This window comes from Pantherophis guttatus, chromosome 2 (assembly GCF_059756535.1).
Source record: "Pantherophis guttatus breed Tessera chromosome 2, ASM5975653v1, whole genome shotgun sequence".
Lineage (NCBI taxonomy): Eukaryota > Metazoa > Chordata > Lepidosauria > Squamata > Colubridae > Pantherophis > Pantherophis guttatus.
In genome coordinates this window covers 44,124,720-44,149,865 of record NC_142064.1, presented here as the reverse complement: position 1 = coordinate 44,149,865, position 25,146 = coordinate 44,124,720, and the positions used below count along the sequence as shown (strand labels likewise).

Here is a 25,146-nt window from a genome sequence, read left to right as displayed (position 1 = left end):
CAGCCAAAGAGCATCAAGGCACCAGCTACTCCAATCCCTAACTGCCCGGATCTTCTTCTGAACACCCACATAGTATAAATTGTCTGCTTACCAAAGAAATACTGCTTGTAATAGGTGAAAGGCGATTCTCGAATGTACCAAGATTTTGTCTTTCCAATGTGTTGGTTTTGTAATTGTGGATGTGAGTGTTGTTGTTGTGCTCATTGTATAGATTGTGTTTTATGCACAGGGTGTTTGATTGAGTGTGACATAAAGATCATAGAAGATGTGCTAGAGCACTATTTGGTGATAGGTTTGGACACATCTTATTATGTTGGTTGGTTTTTAAATTGGGATTTTAAATTTTATGGATTTGGGGGATTTAAATTGGAAGCTAGTGATTTAATTCTTTTTAATTATCTTAACTTTTGTATTTGTATGTTTTTTTAATTTTGGCTGTTCACCGCCCTGAGTCCCTTCTGGGAGAAGGGCCGTATATAAATTAAATAAATAAATAAATACACTTAAGACTTGCCCCACTATTGAGATAGCATTGAGAGATCGGAATAAAAAGGACTGGGAGGATGCAGAACATGGTGATTGTTGGACTGGGATTATGCATAAGTGGATGGGTAGTGGGACTATGAAGTGAGTCAGATATCCCCAGGATAGAAGCAACAAGCAAGGAGAATTGTGACCCATGCACAACATTACAGGGCACACGAGTTTCTCAAACCTTGATTTATCACACTCAGAAACCTGATGGGTGTAAGGAACACACACCCCAAACCCGTCAAGTAAACAATACCATATATCACATGTGTATACTGAAGGATAAGGTGCAGTGCTATAACCCCGCAGAAGCCAAACAAATAACTACTTATGAAATGTCAATATACACAACAGAATGTGGGAGGGAAGAACTTTTGAATAAGACAGAATTTAGGAAGTTGGGGAATCCAGTAGAGATAACATTTGATGCCTGTTTAGCTATTAATCGTAACTGTGATGTATGGAAGTCAACATGTGGGACATTAGAATGGGAAAGAAGTTATATGTTGGACAAAAAGTATATGTGCCGAAAGCAGGGAGAATGCAGTGATTGAAGCACATATAGTTATTGTCCATATTGGTCTTGTGCAGTTATGTGGACAGGAGATCAGCCAGGGGGTACCCAGAGATGCAAGTTGGAAAATGGGGTAGCTAGTAGTGACTGCCGACAGAATGAATGTAATCCTATAAAGATCACATGTATCCCGACAAAACTATGGAAGGAGGATTACGGATTAGGAATCTATGCTAAGGGAAAAGATCCCCTTGTAACCCTTCGATGGTATGTTACTAAGGTTACCAGAGCAACACAAGATACGAAAGGATTGTTCTGGTCATATTATTTGGAGATGGAGAAGTTGAATATACCTGAAATTCCTAGTCATGTAACAAATACCTTTGTCAAATTGGCAGAAGACATAGCCCATACCCTGAATGTATCAAATTGTTTTGTTTGTGGAGGGACTAACATGGGAGAAAAAATGGCCATGGGAAGCCCAGGAATTAAATTATTCCAAAATATTAGAAATGGATCAGAAAGGTAACCTGTCATATAATAAGGATAAGGATGGAGACTGGACATTGACTACTAGTCTGGTAGGGAATGTGAGTTTTCAGAGAAAAATTGTGGCAGGCTGTCATCAGGTAGGAAACCTCATATGTACAGGCAAATGGGAAAGTAAGGTATGGTGGTCAGGAAGCAATGCCACAGAGGGAACTGATGAAATGGCTCTGTTTCAGGTAAATGGGCTATCCTTTTTAAAGGATCCAGATAATCAGACCCTTGAATGGCTGGCTCCTGATGGACTATACTGGATATGTGGTAAAATGGCATATGGGGTTCTACCAAAATCTTGGTGTGGAGCCTGTGTTTTGGGATTAATTAGGCCCGGATTCTTTTTGCTTCCCCTTAAGACTCGACAGGTTTTAGGTGTCCCGGTATATGATGAGGTGGGGAACTTACGACAAAGAAGACATATAGACACATCTGCAATAGGAAAAGTTAGGGTCGGAGGTAACCAACATAGTTGGGGAAGCGAAGAGTAGCCTGCAGAGTGAATTATTGAGGTTTATGGACCAGCTACATGGGCGGAAGATGGCATGTATGGCTATCGGACCCCTATATACATTCTGAACCATTTAATTCGTCTGCAAGCTGTGGTCGAAATCATCACCAACGAAACTGTAAAAGGACTTACTCAATTAGCTAGGGAGAGTGTCAAATCAAGGACATATATTATGCAGAATAGATTAGCCTTAGACTACTTGTTAGCCAAGGAAGGAGGGGTATGTGGAAAGTTTCATTTGACTAACTGCTGTATAGAAGTTGATGAAAGCGGAAAGGTTATTAAGGAAATAAAAGATAAAATGGTTAAAATAGCTCATGTGCCAGTCCAGACTTGGAAAGGCCTTAATTTACAGGATATGTTTTCAGGATGGTGGCCAAAGTTACCTGGCCTGCAGGCCATTTTTGGCCTGGTGGGATTAATAGCTGCAGGGTGTATTTTTCTCCCATGTATTTTACCTCTGTTTGTTAAGACTATTTCTAAAAGTCTATCCTTGCTGGTGGAACGTAAGACAACTGCTCAGGTGATGGCTATGTGGGATTACAAACGGCTCCAGCAGGAAGAGGACCTGGAGGTGTGACTCGTCTGGATAAGACAGATGAGTCACAAAGGGGGTATGAGCCAGGCAAGATTCGATATTGGGATAAAACTCAAATATTAGAAATCCAAATCTTTGGTCAAGTCAGAAGTGCCTCTTCCGTGCCAAGGTGCTGAGATGGCAAACGGTATTTGACGTAGGTACAGAATTGTAAAAGGGCAAACTGACCCTAAACAGATACATCCTGTTGTTTAATGTTTATTACACCGCAAATGTCATGTATATCCTAGAGAAGAAATACTGCTTTCCTTACTGTCCTCTTTACTGCTCTTAAGGCGCCTTTGAGCCCCTTATCTCCTCTTTTATTATGTCTTGAGCTCCGGAGCTGAGAACCTGAGCCTGTGGGAAAAGGGCTGTTATGTCTTGCCTAGAGCTAGGTTAAAGGGTAACCTCTACGTGTGAAATGTCTCACTCTTCGTAATAACTTTGCCTTTATACTGTATAAATATCTGGCCGAAAGCAGCCATCATTGTTCAGACCCTTTTCTTGTCTTTGGACTGTTTGAACCGTGCACAATAAACTTTTTCCTGCATCAAAGAGCTTGGCCTAGTTTCCGTCTTTTCTCCTACAACAACACCACGCCCACAAAGCCACGCCCACAGAAACAGTAATAAAAAAATTGGATTTCACCACTGGGGAAAAGTCCCGATATGTCATGTGACGCCATCGTGTTGACATGAGTTTGATACCCCTGTGCTACAAAGTTTCGAGAGCCTGTTCATGTTTCTCCATTGCTGGCTTTCCATTCTATACATTGATATTGGTTTGATGATTATTTGATAGGCTTTGGATTTCAGGTATAAAGGAATCTTCTAGGGCACTAATAAAAATATAAATTTAAAAAAGGGGGATTCTTTTGTAGAGGAACTCAACTTGTCTAAAATCCTTTCCTCTTTTTTTATTCCTTGCTATAATTGCTCATCTATATAATGCAAAGAGAAATTACTGCATGTCATCTAAATTAATTTTATCAACGGCTATAGGAAGAAAAATACATTTAGAAAAAGATTATTGATGTAAAACATGCATTTTGGTTTTGGGTTCTGCTTCTCCCATCTCTTCTACCTATTTTCTAGTTCCATCAAAAATGCATAAAATAACTGTTATGTTACATATCAATTTTGTTCTGTTCTATCCATTGTCACTCACTGTAGTACCAGACTAATTTGATAAATGCAAGCAGGACTGAAACTGCAACAAGGCAACTGAGAAAACAGAGGGAGGTGTCAGCAAGAATCCCTTGAGGATTGCAAAACCACAAAACTCACTTAGGGAACCAAATCCACAGAAAGCGAAATGGAAAATCACACACCAAAAGAACTGGAGTGAGAACTGAATGTACTTATTATGCATTTTGTTTCAACAATAAGTAGTTGCAAAAGCTACACTGACATACAACAATAAGTTATTTATAATTGTGGCAAGTCCTTGCAGCATTTTAATCATGAGAATTATGAGAACTAAAATTGTTCCATTGATAGATTGGCATCTTAATCCATTGTCCACATTCTCTGAGATACTCCACCATTCCCATTAGGCCTGCAGAATATTCATTCCTCCAGAATAATGCTCAACAGCAAGCCAGTTATGTTGGGGGAAAGGATTGTTTTTCTATCAGCTGTGGTCTAACTAATTGTTAATAACAGTTGATGCGTATTATGCTTTTTTATTTTAAAATTATTTGAAAAGCCTGAACACTGTGAATTTTTATTTATTTATTTAAAAGATTTCTACCCGTTCATGGAAGAACTTGCAAAATGAGTGGCAAAAATAGCAATATCGTGGAAAGGGAAAATATTAAAATATATTAAATATTAGTGAGTAGACTAAAGAACGGTTGTCACTTATACATTATATCTTAATGATATATAAAGAATAACTCCCAGATGTAGAAACATACTTGGAAAAGATAGCTCAGCATAGCAGCTCATTCTCCAAAAGCCTGTTAACTCATATACTAAAAGTATATACAATGTTACATAATTCCAAAAAGAACTGTAAAAATAAATGAAAAATATTTAATGTGTTTTTTAAAATATATAACAAAAAGAAGTTGGTTTATTGATGGCCTTCAAAATTATAAGCATTATCAATCAATAATTTTGTACTACATTGTAATTTGTAATATTGTACTAAAGCAAATTGAAAGACCCATTGCACATGAAAAACTAAAGAAAGGAGAAAAAGGAATATTTTAAATCCCCTGAAGACAGCCCTAGGTTTAGGGAAGTAAACATGGATATAAGCAATCGTTCAGATATTCTTGTTGTAAACAAGGGAAATTAACAGGCATTCACATTTATCTAAGGTAATGTTTTTGTCATGATCATGTAATAAAATAATCTCAAATATAATTATTTCCATTTAAATAAAGACATTAAGGATAGTTAATGTTTCACGTAGTTATTTTGAAATCAGAATTAGTAGATTAAGTCGGAAAGTGCAACCACATCCAAGGTCAATAATTATAATATATACAACAACCAGGCAGTCTTGGCAGGATTGAACCAAAATCCATTCCTCCCCATCCAGACCTGGGTTATTAACAACTCACCTGTATAGTCCAGGATTGAGATGTGCAGTTAGTATCATCTGTACTGTTGTAAACCCAAAAGGTTACACATGCCACAAGCAGGTCTTTTCCTTCCACTAGCTCATATTTTCTGATCTTGCACAAAAACCACAGGATGGCATGTCCTTTAAATATTTGGGTTAGCTTCTGATTCAAATGTGTTTTAAATGTTATTTTTAATTTAAGAAAGAGAACCCCTAATGTAAATATTATGTTCAGGTTGAAAAACTGGGTGGAAAACACACTGTGATTTTATATTTTCACAAGCCTCCTTCAATTGTCAGAAGTATTTAACCTTACCCAGAGCTTTCTGAGGGAAAAAGAAAGTGGCACATAATACATTTCTCCCCTCCTGGAATATATTTGCTTTATTGATACATTAAAAAGAAAAAATGTCAATTTAAGGCAAACAGGGCTAAAGGCTAAGAAAATGGTTTTTTTCAAAAGGCACATACAAGCCAAGCTCCCTTAATCATTTTTAAAACCTGAACATTGGACATGTGTAAATCTCTACCTCAAAAGGCTCTTCGGGAAAAGATTAAACTTTCTAGCACATAAGTCAAGACATTCTAGTCCTCACAATTCTGCAATCATGAAGATTTTATTCATGTTCAATCAAATTCTAATGTTTTTATGTTTATTCATGTTCTTGCTAAGCAAGACCAGCATGTTTTGCAACATCTCCAGTTTTACCGATCAAGAATTCTCATTAACTTCCAAATAAATTAATAGATTACTAGAAAGTTCAAAGTTTATTTTTAATCATCAGTAAACACTATCCTAATTATTAATAAAGTCTGAAAATTAATGATTTTTACCCATAAAAATAATATTGAACCACAATATTATAACTTTCTGATAAAGGCTATAATTCCTGTAAGGAACTTCTTTCCTTCCTCTTTTACCACTTCAGGTGTTGAGGGAGACACCAAGTTCTGGCTCTTGCTCTTCCTGCAGTCTCAACCATTGTTATTTGGTGCTGTTGTAGTGTGGCCACCCTTTGTCTCTCCCTCTTCTTCTGGGTCTGCCTCGGGTTCTTTGACCTTCTCCTCTTTTTGTATATGCCTTGTATGGTATGGAATCCCACTGCATTCTCTCCAGGTGAGCAAACCACTTTATTTGCTGGTTTTGTATGTAGTTTAAAATTATTTCTATGATCTCATTTTTTATTTTATTTCTTCTGCTCATTCCAGCAGCTTTCCTCAGACATCTCATTTCCGTGGTGACTCACTTTCGCTTATATTTTATTGTAAGTGTCCATTTTGGCACTGGTAACCTAAGGTGGGGATGAATATGCTTCGTATGAGATGCTTCTTTGTACTGATCGGTACTGTCTTATTTTGTAGGAGTGAGCTTCTATAAGGAACAAGACTAGATATTGTGATGGGGGAATTTTGTCACCTTTTTAAACTTTCATTTCATTGAGGGACAACCAACTTTCAGTTGCAGAATAAATATTTATGTATGCTTTCACAACTCAACCTTCCTTTATTTATATTATATTACCTAAGGGACTTACTCCCCTATCAATTATTAAAATTTTAGAAAATTGCTATTTAGCCTGAAACATAATATACATATTATTTTAACTTTGCATGCTTCTTTCTCTTTTTTATATTATCAATTTTTATTAGTTTATAATGTAGCATACAAACAAAATGCAAAAGTAAATAGTAGGAGAAAAAGGGAGGAGAAAAGTGGAGGAAAGACAGAGGGGAAAAAAAAAGAAAAGGCATTGACGACTCCCTTCGGTGTAGTAAAATAAGATATTAACATCAAACCTCAACGTTTTACTTTTATATAATAGTTTAAACTAGCCATTTCTATAACAACAAATCTGTTTAATCAGTAAAACCCAAAGTCAAAGTTTCATTTTTTTTCCACCTCAAGCACAAAATCTAGAAGCGATTTCCAAGTAGAAATAAAAGTATTTACATTTTTTTTTCTTTGATCAAAGCACTCAATTTAGCCATTTCTGTTAACTCCATCAGTTTCTGCAGCCATTTGTCCATTGTGGGGATCACGGTGGCCTTCCATTTCTGTGCATAGAGTAGTCTTGCTGCCATCAACATATATAGCATTAAAGTTCCAATTTTTTTTCCAAAGTCCTTTTCCATTAAAATAAAAGTCTCTGGTCTTCTATTTATATTCACTTTAAGATTTTTCTGTATTAAGATATGAATCCTGCTCCAATATTTATTTGCTTTATCTATTTATGTACACCATAAATAATAAAAAGTCCTTTCTTTACTTTTACATTCCCATTTGAAATACCATTATACATTCTTGACAACTTGTCTGGAGTTAAATACCAATGATACATCATCTTATAGAAGTTTTCTTTTAAGTTACAATTTAATATAAATTTTAAAGCTTTCTTCCACATGTTCTCCCATTGTTCAAGCATTACATTATATCCAAAGTTCCTTGCCCACTGAATCATACAATGCTTTACTTGTTCACTTCCCAAATTTAAATTCAATAACATTTTATAGAGTTTAGCAATAATATGTTCATTGTTACCGTACATAAAGGTTTCCCATTCATTTTTAACAATTAAACCCATAATTCTTTTTGTCTAATTTAAATCTTTCTTTCAATTGTAGATATGTAAACCAATGGCAGACGTGACCTTCCTTCTGATTCTGGCTCCTTCTTAAACTTGAGGATAGGGTCACTCAAGTTGAAAGACATTATTTTATCATAAGTCCACCAGTTCGGCTTCATCATCATGCATGCTTCTTTCTCAAAAGGCGAGGCAGTGCCTGATTGATGCCTACATTAGCGTAAGAGCCGAATGTCTTAAGTCACACTCAAAAAGTAGGGCAAGGAGAAAAATTAATGGCAGTTGCATTTTCATTTCTATTTAATCAAATTAAATATGCTAATGCACAATTATATGCATTTCATCATTCCCCTTATCTGTCATATAACAAAATACAATTTAGAAATTGCATATTACAATATGTACACATTACAGGTAGTCCTCAACTTATATTTAGTGGCCGTTCAAAGTTATGGCGGCACTAAAAAAAAAAAGTGACATGACCATTTTTCACACTTACAATCGTTGCACCATGGTCATGTGATCAAAATCCAGAGGCTTGGCGATTGCAGTGTCCCAGGGTCATGTGATCACCTTTTGTAACCTTCTTACAAGCCAAGTCAATAGGGAAGACTGATTCACTTAACAAACGTGTCATTAACTTAACAACTGCAGGGATTCACCTAACAACTGTGGCAAGAAAGATCATAAAGTGGGGCAAAATTCACTTAACAAATGTTTCGCTTAACAACAGAAATTTTGAGTTCAGTTGTGGACTACCTGCACAATATTACAACTTTTGGAACTCTCTGGAAGTTGCATCAAACTTTTGAAAACTACTTGCTATCCTGGACTTATTGTCCAAATCGGCTAAGGTTGCATTTCAGTTGCAGATGAAGCATGATTTTTCAGATCTAAATTAAGTGGACAAACTCCATGAATAAATCATTTCCACTGTAGAAAATATCCGTCTATCACAAGCAAAGCTCTGCAGCTGTCAACAGAAGGAGATTCTCTGTTGTTCTCAGCCTCATTTGATTCTGATCCCGAGACAGAGGAACAGCTGAAGTCTCAAAAAGGAAAATGGGGATGTCCAGCACTGAAAATTGAAACCATGACATTTGCCTTAAATAATTTCTGACCAGCAGCCAAATATGCAAAATAAGTTTTGCCTACCAAGGGACAGTATCCCTTTTCCTCCCACACTTGAATCAGCCTGGGAAGAAATTTCCAGTAACAGCTAGCTGTTTATTTAGCTAGCATTTCCTTCTGAATGAATGCAAAAGATTTGATTCTCCAGATGCAGAACATATTCTTTCTAACAATCCAATAGCCTCTCTTCTGCTCAGGATTTTCCCAAAAGGGACCGGGTAAACAGGTAGCCGCCTGCAAATGTAGTAACTTGCAATTGTACATTTGGGTGGATGAGCAATAAATTAGAACCTCTTTAATTTATAATCTAATTAATCATAGTCATAGATGTGTATATTTTCTAAATCAGGCTACTAGTTTTGCTCACAAAAAGTTTCATATCAGCTATATTCAATTTAAGAACAAATGTATTGCAGATTGATTCTACTATCAATTCTGATATGATGAAATAAAATTTCATTTATTAAACTCTATTTTTATCTCTACTTCTAAATTGCTTATTGATGGGGAATGTATTTTATGGGTGCTACTACACCATACATCTTGATCTGTCACTATTCTCAAACTAATCAAATATTTCTCATTTTAATATTGTGGTGTATTGCCTTTTAACTTGCCTTTTATCTTATTTTTATTGTGATTATCAAATGGTTAGTCTCATGTTTGTTTAGCTGTAAATTGCCAAGTATTTCTAGATTTTTGCAATATACAAAGACTGGAATAAAAATAATGAATCACCTCTTTAAAATTATTATTATAGTGTACAGTACTTTCTATTGGTTTTTCCTCTTAGAAATAATCCTGTGATCACGTATTGCTCCTGAATTAACTTGGATTGCCTATTGTAATTGTTTGCTCAGTAGAAGAGACTCAATGCTGATGTATTTTTCTGCAATTGTGTTTGCATAACTTTAAATTAATCATGTTCTTCTCAATTACCCCAATGGTACCCCAGTTTAGACAATATATTCAGTCATAACTAAGCACAATTCCACAATTCCTGACTTTACACAACATTCTAGGCTAAATGTAACTGGTTGTTTATGGTTCAGCATTTTGTGCCAATACAGCAGCTACTGTATTTATATATTATAAACAATCTAGCAATCTAGCCCATATTTATTCAACAGATGAACTGTTGTGATTGATTGCTCAGCGTATGTGTTTTAAATAGGGATTGGTCCAAAGAAAGGCAATGCCAAAGAATGTTCAAACTATCACACCATTACACTTATTTCACATGCTAGTAAAATTATGCTTAAAATTCTGCAAGCTAAGCTCAAGCAGTATGTGGATCGAGAATTACCAGAAGTACAGGCAGGATTTTGAAGAGGCAGAGGAACTAGAGATCAAATTGCCAACATATGCTGGATCATGGAGAAAAATATCTACTTCTGCTTCATTGACTATGCTAAAGCTTTTGATTTGTGTGGATCACAACAAATTGTGGCAAGTTCTTACAGAGATGGTAGTACCAGACCATCGTATTTGTCTCTTGAGAAACCTATATGTGAAGAAACCTATCAAGAAGCAATAGTGAGAATTGGACACGGAACCACCAATTGATTCAAAATTGGGAAAGGAGTCCGGCAAGGCTGTATACTGTCACCCTGCCTATTTAATTTATATGCAGAGCACATCATGAGAAAGGCTGGGCTAGATGAATCAAACGTTGGAATTAAGATTGCCGGGAGAAATATCAACAACCTCAGATGTGCAGATGATACCACTCTAATGGCAGAAAGTGAAGAGGAACTAAAGAGCCTCTTGATGCGGGTGAAGAAGGAGAGTGTAAAAGTTAGCTTGAAACTCTACATTAAGAAAATTAAGATCATGGCATCCTCTCAATTCCTGGCAAATAGATGGGAAAGAAATGGAGGTAGTGACAGATTTTATTTTCCTGGGCTCCAAGATCCCTGCAGATGGAGACTGCAGCCAAGAAATTAAAAGGTGCTTGCTCCTGGGAAGGAAAGCTATAGCAAATCTAGATAGCATTCTAAAAAGCAGAGACATCACCCTGTCAACAAAAGTGTATATAATCAAGGCCATGATTTTCCCAGTTGCAATGAATGGCTGTGAAAGTTGGACCATAAGAAAGGCTGAGTGCCAAAGAATCGAGGCCTTTGAACTATGGTGCTGGAGAAGACTCCTGCGAGTCCCTTGGACTGCAAGGCGATCAAACCGGTCAGTCCTAGAGGAGATCAACCCTGACTGCTCTTTAGAAGGCCAGATCCTGAAGATGAAATTCAAATACTTTGGCCACCTAATGAGAAGGAAGGACTCACTGGAGAAGAACCTAATGCTGGGAAAGATTGAGGGCAAAAGAAGAACACGACATCAGAGAACACAATGGCTAGATGGAGTCACTGAAGCAGTAGGCGTGAGCTTAAATGGACTCCAGAGGACAGTAGAGGACAGGAAGGCCTGGAGAAAAATTGACCTTGGGGTCATGATAGGTCAGACACAACTTCGCAACAATGACAACAAAAAAGTCTTAAGGACTTTTTCCCTCACACCTCTGCAACTCCCCTGACTTCACCTCTCTTACTTTATCTGTAATAGCTAAAAACTTCCCACTGTGAAAACTGCAACTTCATCTAGACCACGGGTGTCAAACTGGTGGCCTATGGGCCAGATGCAGGCCACACCAACCCCAGCTCCGCAAAGGCAAAAAACGTCACAATACATCACTTGATGCAATTGAGTTTGACACCCAGGACCTAGACTTTCTGCAATATAAATCTTCACATAGATTAAAAACAAAAATTCTATCCTCAAAGTACATCATCCTGGTTGGCCCCACTCATTTAACATAGTGCCCTGCCCACTGCAATCATTACTCCCTTCCTCAAATATTAAGGTATATGCTGGTCATCAAAATTTCTCACCCCTACTTTACAGTGTAATCCAGGGGTGTCAAACTCAAGGCCTGGGGGCCAGATCCAGCCTGTGGGGTGCTTAGATCTGGTCCATGGGCCCACCCTGGAAACAGCGAAGCACCAGCTCATGGTGCCTCTGCTAGAGAAAATGGAGCTTGGGAGAGCCAGCGCAGCCCACCCGGGCTATGTTTTTGGCCATGGCAGCCTCCTGCAGCCCTCCGCCAACAAAAATGGAGCTGAGGCGGGTTGTGCGTGGCCTCCCTAAACTCCGTTTTTGCTGGCAGAAGGCTGTAGGAGGCCGTCATGGCCAAAAATGGACCCTTGATGAGTCTCATCGAGCTGGCCACGCCTACCCTGGCCACACCTCTGCTCATGCCCCCCCCAGCCCCCTGAGGTCAAACACAACCCTGATGCGGCCCTCAATGAAATCGAGTTTGACACCCCTGGTGTAATCCATTGAGTATTACAAATGTGTGTTGTAGGAGAGCTGTATTAGTTTGTAATAGCAAAAAAAAAAAAAAAATCAGAAAAAGACTGGTGGCCCCTTTCCCAACCAATGAATTTTATCAAAAGACATGCAACTTGTGAAAGCTTATGCCTTTCAAAAAACAAGTCCTTAGTCAGGAAAGATGTTACCAGACCTCTTCTGAAACATGGGCATTCTAGAAAGACAGGTGTTGGTTCCAAACCAGTGCCTCTTAATTCTATTGACGTATCCAGAAATATTGCAGTTGGTAAAATAAACAGAGTGCAAATTCATTAAGGTAAAAAGGCAGGGATTACTGATTTCATGGTATATCTTGGTATATTTATTGGACAAACTGTTATTCCACCCTTCCAGTAAATTTCCTGTGCATCTGTGCATGGTTTTGTGCAATTAGATCACCCTTTTAAACTTTCATCCTGATGAGCAACTGTTGGTTGCTATAACAGAGTCTCTCTTAACAACAATAAAGCAGGCAAATCCAAACACAAAACAGCCAGCAGTAGTTAATTGTGGAATTTGTTAACAACTCATGACCAAACCATTTCACACCCTGAGTGGGAAGCGCCTACATACTTCTATTAAGCAATAGTTCAAAAATTAAGTAATCATTGTGCATATCTCTTTAACAAGAAGAAACAGAGAAGTAACTCCTCCTACAGGATGTTGGCTTCCAAAGGAAAAAGGAGGCTTGGAACTCATATAACCTGACTTCTGTAGTGCAACTGAGCTTTTGCTTTCTGTTTTTACTTCTCTCAACCTCAGAATTGGGCTCTTGTTGCTAGGAACTACTCAGAATTTTAGGATGGCCCAGCAATTTGTAGATAGTCATATTGCACCTGATAAAGTGGTTGTATTTGGAAAGAACAGTTGCCCTTTCTGTAAAAGTGCATTAGATCTTCTGAAACAAATTAATATCAAGCCTGGCCACTTGGAATATATTGATCTTGCACGCCAAAAGAATATGGATGCCATTCAAGACTACCTTATGCAGTTAACGGGTGCCCGAACGGTGAGTTTCCTTTAAAAACAGAGTGAAAGAAGAATGTTATAACTAAGAGTGAGATCATGTGTTTTGCCTTCTGAGTGTATAAGGAAAAGGTCTCTGTTTTCATGTGGCTGTTTTCCAATAATATAACTCACATAATATGTTCTTTTAACAGTTGAACTGTTGGTATAATATTGCTTTTCCAACAAGGTGAAATGTGGATGAGGAAATAGCTGAATAATTATCTGAAACAAAGTCACTAGCTACAGGATTTGTGTCTGGATCATATTATGTAGGTGGATACAATGAATTTTAGGCTGCATTCCCATATGTAAATGGGGTTTATTTGGAGCTAGTTTATGTGTTATGAATCAACCCAACTTCTGCAGTTTGTAAACTCTGGTTTGGGTTTAGTGAGATGTGATAAATGTAATAAACTTTGAGATTGCAAAGGGAAGCAATACTGAGCTCTTACAGCTGTTAACAAAGCTCAGAAAAATGGATGAAGTGAGTTATGTGCTCTTTGTGTCTAAATATAGCTTGTTTCTTCATCTGGTTCCTCAGAATGTAAAGTGCTCAGAGCAGTGCTCCATTCTGTCTTTGCAAAATCCTTAACCTGGTGTCTTAGACTGGGAGAGGTAAAATTTGAATCCTGGATCTATCTTTGGAAACAGCACTATTTAGGGACCAGAATGCAATATCTCTTTGAAGTTACGGGAATATAAATGACTATAGACAACCCATGATGCATTGAATCATTCTTTCAGAGATAAACTGAATAACCACAGGGGGGGGGGAACAATGGGAAAGGGAGTAACTTCTGACTTCCTGATTAAGATTTGCTTGTGGGAAGCTGGCAGAGAATATAAGAAATCATTCCTCCTTCTCTTTAGTTAACCTGTAGAATTTCCTGCCCCTTTCCTTGTGGGGGAGGGAGAGAAAAGGACTGAGGACTATGAGGACAACTGCATCCCCACTCCCTATCCCTCCAGGGAAGAATCACCCATTGACTGATAGCATCCCCCAGTCAGCCCTACCTTACCAGCAGGCATCCAAGTCACTGCCTTGTCCTTCCCTCACTGCCCTCACTATTCAGAGATTTCAAATTTGTGTCTCAATTCCAAAGCAGTCAATCACTCTTGCCTGTTGGGCCTTACCACCAACCAATTCCACAGCAGCCAGAGGGGAACAGAAAAGGGGGCAGAAAAGAGGGCAGGGATATACCTCTCCCATCTTCTCTTATACTGTGTATCTATGGTTTTTGGGGAAATGTAGTCCCAAATGTAGTTGGAAGAAGCAGTGGTGCTGAAACAGCAGCAACTTTGCCAAATTTCAGTCCCATGGTAGTAGTGGGTCCCGGATTTTGGATGCATTCTTTAAGTCAGCCCATTTGTGGTATGTTAATTCAAAAATTGTTGCACTGTGATGCATCTATTTGTCTAGTTGAAGGTTACAAACACAGAGTTTTAGTGGTATATAAACCAATATATTGTTTTTAACTTTTGCAAGACAACTTTCTCAGTGATTATTCTGGGAATTGTCTGGGATGGTGAACCTTTTCTGGACCGAATCCCCAAAATGCAATGTGTGCGCAGTCCCACATATGTGCTCTGTGTATGCACGCTCAGGGGGCCTGCATAGCCCTCCACATGTGCCTTGCCCCCAATGCATGCGCGCATGGCCTGCCCACACATGCCCTGCGCATGCATGACAGAGACCCAACAACCAGCTGGCTGGTGGGATGCGCGCGCGCATGCAGAGCAGAGCTGAACTGGGGCGATGGCTCGCATGCCCACAGAGAAGGTGCTGCATGCCACCTGTGGCATGTGTGCCATAGGTTCGCCATCATGGATCTAGTGGATGCTACACTGATAAAGGTTGAGGTACATTCACATATTACTGAGTAAGTGGAAATATCATTTGGTGAGGGAAAATTGTTGTTGCTTTTTCCTAGTCATGGGGTGCATTACTTAGAACAGTTGAAAAATCTACAAAATAGAGTTTTGTTTCTTTGTGGAAAATATAGTGTGTTCACTCCATAATCTTGGAAGTTCTACAACTTAACTATGACTAGTATGCAATGAAATAGAGTATTTGAAATATTCCGACACAGCAGACATACTTAATAGGAAAATATTGCATATGTGTTCTGAACCAGCTGCATTGCATATAATAAGTTCTGTATTATATAAGGATGAAGTTCCATATAAATTTATTTCATATTGCAGTGAAGAAAACAGAAAGCCAGATTCCTACTTCCTGTTTACAGCTATGTAACTAAAATGTTTCTTTATATGCAAAGCAAGAGCCAAATAGATTTCTCTGCCTTCAGAACACAATACATGACAAATAGGCCTGGGGCATTTCAGCCCCTCCCGAGAATAGCTTCAAGCAACTAATGTGAAACCAACTTGATACCTTTTTTACTCTCTCGCTTAATGGTTGAAGTATCCCTTCCCTTTGCTTGTCCCAAGAAGAGGAGGCATTGTAGAGTGAAAGAAGCTAGTTTCACTTAATAAATTATTGCATGTAAAAGGCATAAATGCAGTGTGAGTGAAAATGAATCCACCAAGCATCTCCTGTGTAAGCCTTGTAAAAATTGAAGCGTCTTTGGCAAACTATGGTAATTCTGAACTTTATTCTGTTTTGTGTTTATTGTAGGGAATCAAGTTTATTTAAAATCAACAATTTGTGTTACAAAATAGAATGCCATGAATGTAAAAAAACCCTGACGCTAGTTAAATGGAGCAGAGTCCCAAAATCAATGCCTTTCAAAAGCATGGCTCACTTCCTTCCGGTTTTGTTGCTTGGCTTTTGTAAGCTGATTTCAAAATGTTTTGACCTTTTGGGTAATTATTCAAATAGGGCAACAAAGATGTTTCATAGCAGGCAGGTATTTCTTCTTTGGCACAAAATTTGAGAATCAGTTTGGTGTAATGGCTAAGGTGGTAGTCTAGAAATCAGGAGATTGTGAGTTCTAGTCCTGACTTTGCAGGAAAGCTGACTGGATGATTTTGAGTTAATCACTTTCTCTCAGCCCAACTCATCTCACAGGGTGGTTGTTGTGAAGAAAAATAGGAGAAGAAAGGAGTATTAGGTATGTTTGCTGAGTTACTTTTAAAGTAATAAAGGTGGGATAAAAATCTATAAATAAATAGAATTTGAATGATGAGTCTTATGACAGACCGACTGTTGTAGCGATAGCTCAGTTTGACTGCTTTTTATCTCCATTGCAAAATATTTAGAGTTTTTCAACCCAACTTAAACTATATTAACAAAACAAAATATGTAGACTTTTACTTGAAGCCCTTCTAAATCTATGTTGAATTGCAGCCCCTATAATTTCATCAATGTCAAATTGACTGGGGATTATAGGAATTGTCTGGCATTTTTAGAGAATTACTAAATTGAAAAATATGAAGTTGCAGATACAGCTAGATGTAATTCTAAGAGTTCTGAGCAAGCAAGTTAAGCTGCCTTGGGTTCTCCATACCCCATTTCCTTCCATCATTACACTGAATGCTTTCTGGCATATATCAGAGACAGGAAACCAGCTACTAATCTGTCTGGCCCCAAGGGATGAGCAATTTACTTATTATTATGGTTGTTGTTTTTTGTTTGTTAGTTTGTTGTCTTTATGTTCTTACTGTTTATTTATTTTTTTTAGATTTTATAAGTCACCCACAGTCTATTGGAGTGAACAGCCCTAACACATTTAAATAGTAATAAAATCTCCAGGTTTATCTTATTGGCAAGACTTTTACTCAAAGCTAATGATGCAGCTTTTAGCCTGCTCCTTTTCCTTACCTTATCATTTGTTACTCTAACAGCAATATTTAATGTTTGTGTTTCATGATGAGACAGAAGTCTAAAGAGATTTTGTCTGCTGAGTAATATGTTATGCTTGCTTTCTAGGTTCCTCGAATTTTTATTGGGGAAACATGTATTGGTGGTTTTACAGATCTAGAGGCTCTAAACAATAGTGGAGAACTTTCTGTCATGCTAAAGAAGATTGGAGCTCTGTGAAGGTAAGCATCTAGGTGTGGTTCCAATTAATGTAATGGGATAAAGGAAATCAAGATTCCCTTTGAGAAAATTATCATCGGAGAGAGGCTTTTTACCTATAAGAACTTGCAAAGTCCCCATATACAAATAAACAGCATGTTAGTGGCTGCTTTTCAGATAGCTTAGTGCACAGAACTATACCCAAGCAGTTGTATGAAGGCTGAGTTGCTTTGATGCTTAGCACATTAGTACCTTATTATAAAATGGGTGTCAAATTCACATCGTCACGGCAGCATCACATGATGTATCGCAACTTTTTTCCCCTTCACCAAACTGGGCATGGGTGTGGCCAGCTCGTGACGCATCCGGCCCGTGGGCTGCGAGCTTGACAGCCCTGCTATAAAACATGATTGGCCCTTGACTAATATATATATATTTACTATCCTGTACTAACTTTGAGTATTCTACAGAAGCATGTAGTTCTTGGCATCCTGTAGAGCAGGGTTATGCAACTTTTTCAATAAAGAGGCCAGAGTTCCTTCTTACATCTTGTAAAAGCCATATATCTATGGAGATTCTCAGTCATCCAGGTCATGGTTGTCCTGAAGGTGTTTTTTCAAGAGGCAACTGGACTTTCTGGTTTTTCTTTGAGGATGTTTTGCTTTTTATCCAAGAAGCTTCTTGGATGAAAAGCAAAACTTCTTCAAAGAAAAAACAGAAAGTCCAGTTGCCTCTTGAAAAAACACCTTTGTAGAAGCCATGTTAGATGTCATGACATCACTGAACTGGTAACGGTTGACCTTTTCAGTTTCTTCTGTCTCTCATTCTTTCTCTTCATTTGGAAGAGGTTTGGATGTTAAACTGGCAACATGGGAGCTATAAGTCTTGCAGAGATTGAGGCATCTATTTTGTCTCCTAAATCACTACAGCAATTAGAAGCATTTGCCTAATTTATAGTGAGGTTCACTAATTTTAAGCTGTGCAGTGAATATCCCCAAGCTTTTAAAATATTAAATATGCTTGAGCTATTTGCAACTTTCTAGCATTAGCAATGAGAAGATGCACCCCTGAGATGAACATTGGTGGGCCTTTAATCCACCTTTGAGTTATTCCCTCGTCCCAGATTAATAATTTCTAGTGAGAGTTACAAGAAGCAGACAAAAATCATGTACATCCAGAAGGAGAGTTAAAGCAGAGAGAATAATCATACTGCCGGACTGTTCCTTGAAACCAAACAAGAATTTTTGAATTAGGATTAAGATATTGTTTACATTTCAGTGCAGAATGTGAGAGAAGTGCCTAATTTTGCATTTTCTAATAAATATTAAAATTGGGTAATCTCCATTTCCACATTTCACAAGTATTTTGTCAATTAAAATATTTGTTGATACTCTTCTCATACCGTGTTTTCCCGAAAATCAGACCCTGTCTTATATATTTTTTGAACTCTGAAATAAGCGCTTGGCCTTATTTTTGGGGAGGTCTTATTATGAGGAGGCAAGAGGAGCAAGATGGGGCTCCTCTTGCCATTTTACCTGATTTCCAGCTCTGTGTTTAAATATTTTTGGGGGGAGGCTTATTTTAGTGCATGCGCTCAAAAGCCCGATTGGGCTTATTATCAGGGGAGGTCTTATTTTCGGGGAAACGGTATTATTTGGTTAAAAATCTGTAATATAAAGAAAAGTTGCTGGTAAAATAAGGACATTAGGCAACATTGCAAACAAATTATATCTATATATCTATATCTATATATTTATCTATCTAACTATATATATACACACACACACACACACACACACACACACACACACCATGTGCATACAAAATTATCAAGTTCAGTTATCAAAACATAACTTACATTACATTAGAAATTAAGGAAAATTTTGATCTATGAGTCACCCAATGTACCTCAGTTTAACATACTGTAAGTATACTGAAATATTAAGCACTTGCCTTTTCTCCTTTTCCCTCTCCATTCTTTTTCTTTTTTATGTTGTGACTTTTCCAACTGCAAACTAGAAAGCAATTATTGCCTTGTTTTCATTAACCTATAAACTGCTTTGGCAATCTTTAACTCAAGAGCAAACAAAACAAATACTTTAATAACAGATGAGTGTGTATCAGTGTTTCTTAAAACAAAGGTATCTTTTAACATTCAGCTCATTTTTTTTTAACTTGCTCATTTTCCTTTGTGTGGAAACTCTTTAACCTTTTTTTTTTTTAACTTTCAGAGCAACAATAACTACAGGATGAAATTACCCTGAAGCTGTACCTACAGGATTTGGGATTAGATTAATTGGGTCTCCCCTCTTGTCTTCACCAATTTTGTATTTCTGAAGGAAGGCAATACAAAAAAATAGTTTTGCTTACTCTCTGGCTTCTAAGACACAGCTTTACCCTCCTTTGATTCCCTGTTAGTATGACTGTTTTTCTGCTAATAAAGTACACATAACCAGAATGAATAAAAAAATAATATTTGTTTCTTTTGTTGTCATTTGAGCAATTGGTAGCCCTCTACTCTCTCTGGAAGAGTTCATCTTTCTATTTATCATTTCAATTTATGTGGCTGTCCACTCATGACTTTCTGTGCTTTCTCTTTTTTTAATTACTTCTATCATTTACAGCTTGCTTTGAATCTCTGCAATTCCCCCCCTCTCCTTTTTATCCCATATTTAAAAGGCTTCTTGACCTTATTCCAAAGTTTGAGAGTTCCTCTTGTAAATCGGGTCCCATATAATTCTTCAATGTTACGGTCCAGACTATCTCTCTTTGATTCAGCCAATATGCGTGGCACATAAGGGACAATGAGTTTGTCTTTTGATCCCTAGAACTATTTTATGATCACTTATGATAGTTGGGCACATTGTAAGAAGTCAACAATGAGCAAAAAACACACGATGAGTTTAGAAATAAGTATGTCTTAGATTGATGGCCCTCTGGTAGAATTTTTGCAGACTCAGTAATAAAAGCTAATAGCTGAGTATCTGGTAGTTGTTCTCCTGTTCCTTCTTATAATGCAAGGGACACCTGAGATGATACAGCAATCAATAAAAATAAGACAAAAGTGCCTTTTTGACATTCTTTGAGCAAATTTGGGGTCATTACTCAGAAGTAATTAAGAAATGCTTAAGAAGAAGTAATTAAGAAATTCTCCAGTTATTTTCCAAGGGCAGAAAAATGACAGCACAATAACAGGAAAAATACAATGGAAGGGGGATTCCCTTATGATTTCATCCTGTAGGATGTAATAAAATCCAGGAAGCCAGAAAAAGGGCAGATCCTGGAACAATTATTGCAAATTGCCTAGCATGCAGCTCTTAGGGAGTGTGAAAACAAACCATTCCAGTCATGAGAATTTCTGATTTTTGTCTACATTAAAATAATTTTTAAAGCAAATTTCTTTTGGTTAGGTTGAAAAGGAGCAGATTTTTTTTTGTCCAGTCCTAGTAAATGACATATAAATCCTATGACATAACTTGTTTACTAAGGCTGTGGTATATCAAGAGGTACATCTAAATTTTAATAGGGGCAACTTTAATTCTGAAAAGTTAATTTTGGAAAAAAAGTGCATTCAAATGTATTACTAGATTTATATCTTGCACCCATCCCAAGAATCTAAGTAGATCAAGAATTATAAAATTATAATCCAAGCACCATTAAATGCAATGATAAGCCAGTTACTAATTAAACTGACCTTTGAACTGTAGTGCTGATGTAAAGTACTGTGTACAGATGAAACTTGAAAAATTAGAATATCATGCAACAGTTCATTTATTTCAGTAATGCAACTTAAAAGGTGAAACTAATATATGAGGTAGACTCATTACATGCAAAGCAAGATAGTTCAAGCCTTGATTTGTCATAATTTTGATGATTATGGCTTACAGCTCATGAAAACCCCAAATTTACAATCTCAGAAAATTATAATATTACATTAAATCAATAAAACAAGGATTGTACATAGAACAATATTGGACCTCTGAAAAGTATAAGCATGCATATGTACTTAGTACTTGGTTTGGGCCCCTTTTGCATCAATTACTGCCTCAATGTGGCATGGCATGGATGCTATCAGCCTGTGGCACTGCTGAGGTGTTATGGAAGACCAGGATGCTTCAATAGCGGCCTTCAGCTTTTCTGCATTGTTCAGTCTCATGTCTCTCATCTTTCTCTTGGCAATGCCCCATAGATTCTCTATGGGATTCAGGTCAGGCGAGTTTGCTGGCCAATCAAGCACAGTAATCCCATGGTCATTGAACCAGGTTTTGGTACTTTTGGCAGTGTGGGCAGGTGCCAAATCCTGCTGGAAAATGAAGTCAGCATCCCCATAAAGCTCGTCTGCGGAAGGAAGCATGAAGTGCTCCAAAATCTCCTGGTAGATGGCTGCGTTGACCCTGGACTTAATGAAGCACAGTGGACCAACACCAGCAGATGACATGGCTCCCCAAATCAACACAGACTGTGGAAACTTCACAGTGAACTTCAATCATCTTGCAGTGTGTGCCTCTCCATTCTTCCTCCAGTCTCTGGGTCCTTGGTTTCCAAATGAGATGCAAAAGTTGCTCTCATCAGAAAAGAGGACTTTGGACCACTGAGCAACAGAGCAGTTCTTTTTTTCTTTAGCCCAGGTAAGACACTTCTGACGTTATTTGTTGTTCAGGAGCAGCTTGACAAAAGGAATACGACATTTGAAGCCCATGTCCAGGATCCGTCTGTGTGTTTTGAATGGTCTTTTCCTGACAATCCTCTCCAGGCTGTGGTCATACCTGCTACTTGTGCACCTTTTTCTTCCACACTTTTCCCTTCCACGTAACTTTCTATTAATGTGCTTTGATACAGCACTTTGGGAACATCCAACTTCTTTTGCAATTACCTTTTGAGGTTTTCCCTCCTTATGGAGGGTGTCAATGATGGTTTTCTGCACAACTGTGAGGTCAGCAGTCTTTCCCATGATTGTGATTCCTACTGAACCAGACTGAGAGGCCATTTAAAGGCTCAGGAACCCTTTGCAGGTGTTATGGCTTAATTAGCTGATTAGAGTGGGACACTTTGAGCCTAAAATATTGAATGTTTTCACAATATTCTAAATTTCTGAGATTGTGAATTTAGGGTTTTCATGAGCTGTAAACCATAATCATCAAAAGTATGACAAATCAAGGCTTGAACTATCTCGCTTTGCATGTAATGAGTCTATCACATATATTAGTTTCACCTTTTAAGTTGCATTACTGAAATAAATGAACTTTTGCACGATATTCTAATTTTTCATTTGTGGACAGCCAGAGTAACAAGTTTTAAATTGTATATAACCAGACACATTACTGGAAGCTATAATCATAAGTATCTGATTTACTTTGGCTATGTTATGCGTGCAAATTCATTGGAGAAGTCAGTGATGCTAGGAAGGATTAGTGGACAAAGAAGGAACAAACAAGCACACTGGTTTGATAACATTAAATCTGATGCAAAGTTGAACATTCAACAATTAAAAGAAGCTGTGCTTGATAGGGTAGCCTGGAGACCATTTGTCTACAAAGTCACCAAGAGTCAAATCCGACTAAATGGTTAAAAACAACAACTTAAACTGACAATGAAAACCTTTGAAATCATTTTCTACACAAGAATTACTCTGCTTCCCGTGCCTCCAGACACATCCTGCTTTCTTATATTTACAATCTAAAGGAGCAGAGCTAAGCTTCAGTATTAGCTTGTTGTTTTTTTAAAAAAAAATCAGGTTTAGCTGCAAGATGTCATAATTAGACATTTGTCTCTGTTGTGGTAGAAATAGTTCTTCATTTGTCTTTAGCAGTAGAATTTATTCATCTTTATCCATTTTAAAATAGGTAGGCATCTTATTATAGCTTCTCCAGTTGGGTGCACTTCAGAGATTGCATTTCAGTTCTCACAATTCTTTTAATATCCTGGCTGTCTTTTTCTTTCATCCTTATATCTAACAAATCTTATTTTTAATAGAATTTTGTATTTTTGTTAACCATAAAAACAGTTCGTTAGGAAAGCAACCATCTTGAATGATGGAAGAATTTGAAACCAGTGCTGCCTCCTGCTGGGGAGACTAAGCATAATTTAAATAATTAAATAATTTCAGCATTGAAGATTTAATGTGTTTTTCCGTAGCAAAATAACCATTAGTGCTTTTTTAAAAAGTATGTTTAAATATGTATACACAATACATTTGTTTAAAGGGTTGCTTTTTAAAAGGCATTACATTTTTGTGTTACAGAAAATGTAAAATTATATGAACAAACTAAGTTGAAAAGAAGATGAAGACAGTCCTTCTCAAACTTCATTTCATTTGTTACTTATGTAACAAATTCTCATGTCCTTACATATTTAGAAGTGAAATTCAATAACTACAGGGAAGTATGGATACCTTCAAATTTGCAACATGATTGTGCATATAGATGATATCAATTTCTGATCTCCTAGGGCAATGATGGCTAACCTTTTCCGGACTGAGTGCCCAAAGAGCACGTCCAAACCCCCAAACTGCAATGCGGGTGTGGACCCCACACATCCCCCGCCCCCATGCATGCATACACAGCCCCAACATGCACCCCGCCTCCGCACATGCATGCACGGCAGAGACCTGAAGACCAGCTGGCCAGTGGGAGGAACGCAGGCATGCGTGGTGGAGCTGAACTGGGGCAACAGCTTGCGTGCCCAGAGAGAGGGCGTTGTGTGCCACCTCTGGCATGCATGCTATAGATTCACCATCACGGTTCTAGAGGTTCATCAAAGACACAATCTGATCCTGCTTTTGCATACAATTGTGTAGGGTTTCCAATTTATTGATACCTGTTCTGCTACCAAAAAAACCCTGGCGTATTGAATACTGTTTCCTGTATTTCTGCACAGAATTAGACCATAAAGTGACACAGACCGCTTGGATTTCTCAGTACAGTAATGATAAGCATTAATTTCAAATGAGTGTTGAAAGGTTTTTTATTACTTGATAAACATATTTTCTTGTCACAGTTCAGGCATTTATGAAGCTTATTTTTTTTATGTTATTTTGAAAGGAAGAGGCCATTATTTTAAGTGTTGCTAAGTAGTATAATAGCAGGTTCCTTTTTGAAGCTGTTGTCATTAGATACTGGTACATGTAATTGGTGTAGAAAGTAATGGATTTTTAAACAACATAAACCTATGCATGCTTTTTAGCTTCTTTTCACGTCTGTTCTGTCCTTACAAGTAAATGCATGATTTAAACATAAACCAATAGAGCATATTTATTTTCTGCTCATGGGAATATACCAAGTTATAATCTTAAAAGGTTACCATTGTTACCTTACTGTTACGGTCAAAAAACAACATAGATTTTCAAATACCATTCGAAAAAGGATACAAGTGCTGGAAAAGGGGAACAAAAATGATCAGAACTGAATGATAAAAGTTCAGAATGTCTGAGCATTTTTACTTTGGATAAAAGGCACAGAACATGGGGTAAGGATATGACTGAGGTTCATAAAATAATGTATGGTACAGTGACATGTACCATATTTATTATTGCAAGGATTATGGCCACTCACTTGTATTGCTTTCAAAGGGGCTAAGATAAATTAACCTGGGTCAATTCATAACTATTCTGGATTGGAGGCAGGATATTTTCAAATATCCATGATTGGAAAAATAAAAATAAGAGAGGAGAATGTCACCATCTCCTGTTTACAAGCATATGAAAGGAACCTAGTTGGCCATCATGCGAAACAAAATCCTGGAATTTTTCACCCGATATGAGATGGAAGGAGGGAGGGAGGAGAGAGAGACAATGTGACAAAGGGTCTATTTACCTTTCCTATACAGGTG

At 37.6% G+C, this 25,146-nt stretch overlaps 1 protein-coding gene across 1 annotated transcript; it reads left to right on the top strand.

Moving 5' to 3' along the window:
- Positions 1-13,017: 13,017 nt before the first annotated feature.
- On the top strand, positions 13,018-19,798 carry GLRX (glutaredoxin). Its single transcript, XM_034440711.3, has 3 exons — positions 13,018-13,338; positions 17,230-17,342; positions 19,551-19,798. Exons 1-2 carry the CDS (start codon positions 13,132-13,134, stop codon positions 17,338-17,340), a joined length of 318 nt encoding a protein of 105 aa, XP_034296602.1. The 5' UTR covers positions 13,018-13,131; the 3' UTR covers positions 17,341-17,342; positions 19,551-19,798.
- The last annotated feature ends 5,348 nt before the right edge of the window (positions 19,799-25,146 follow it).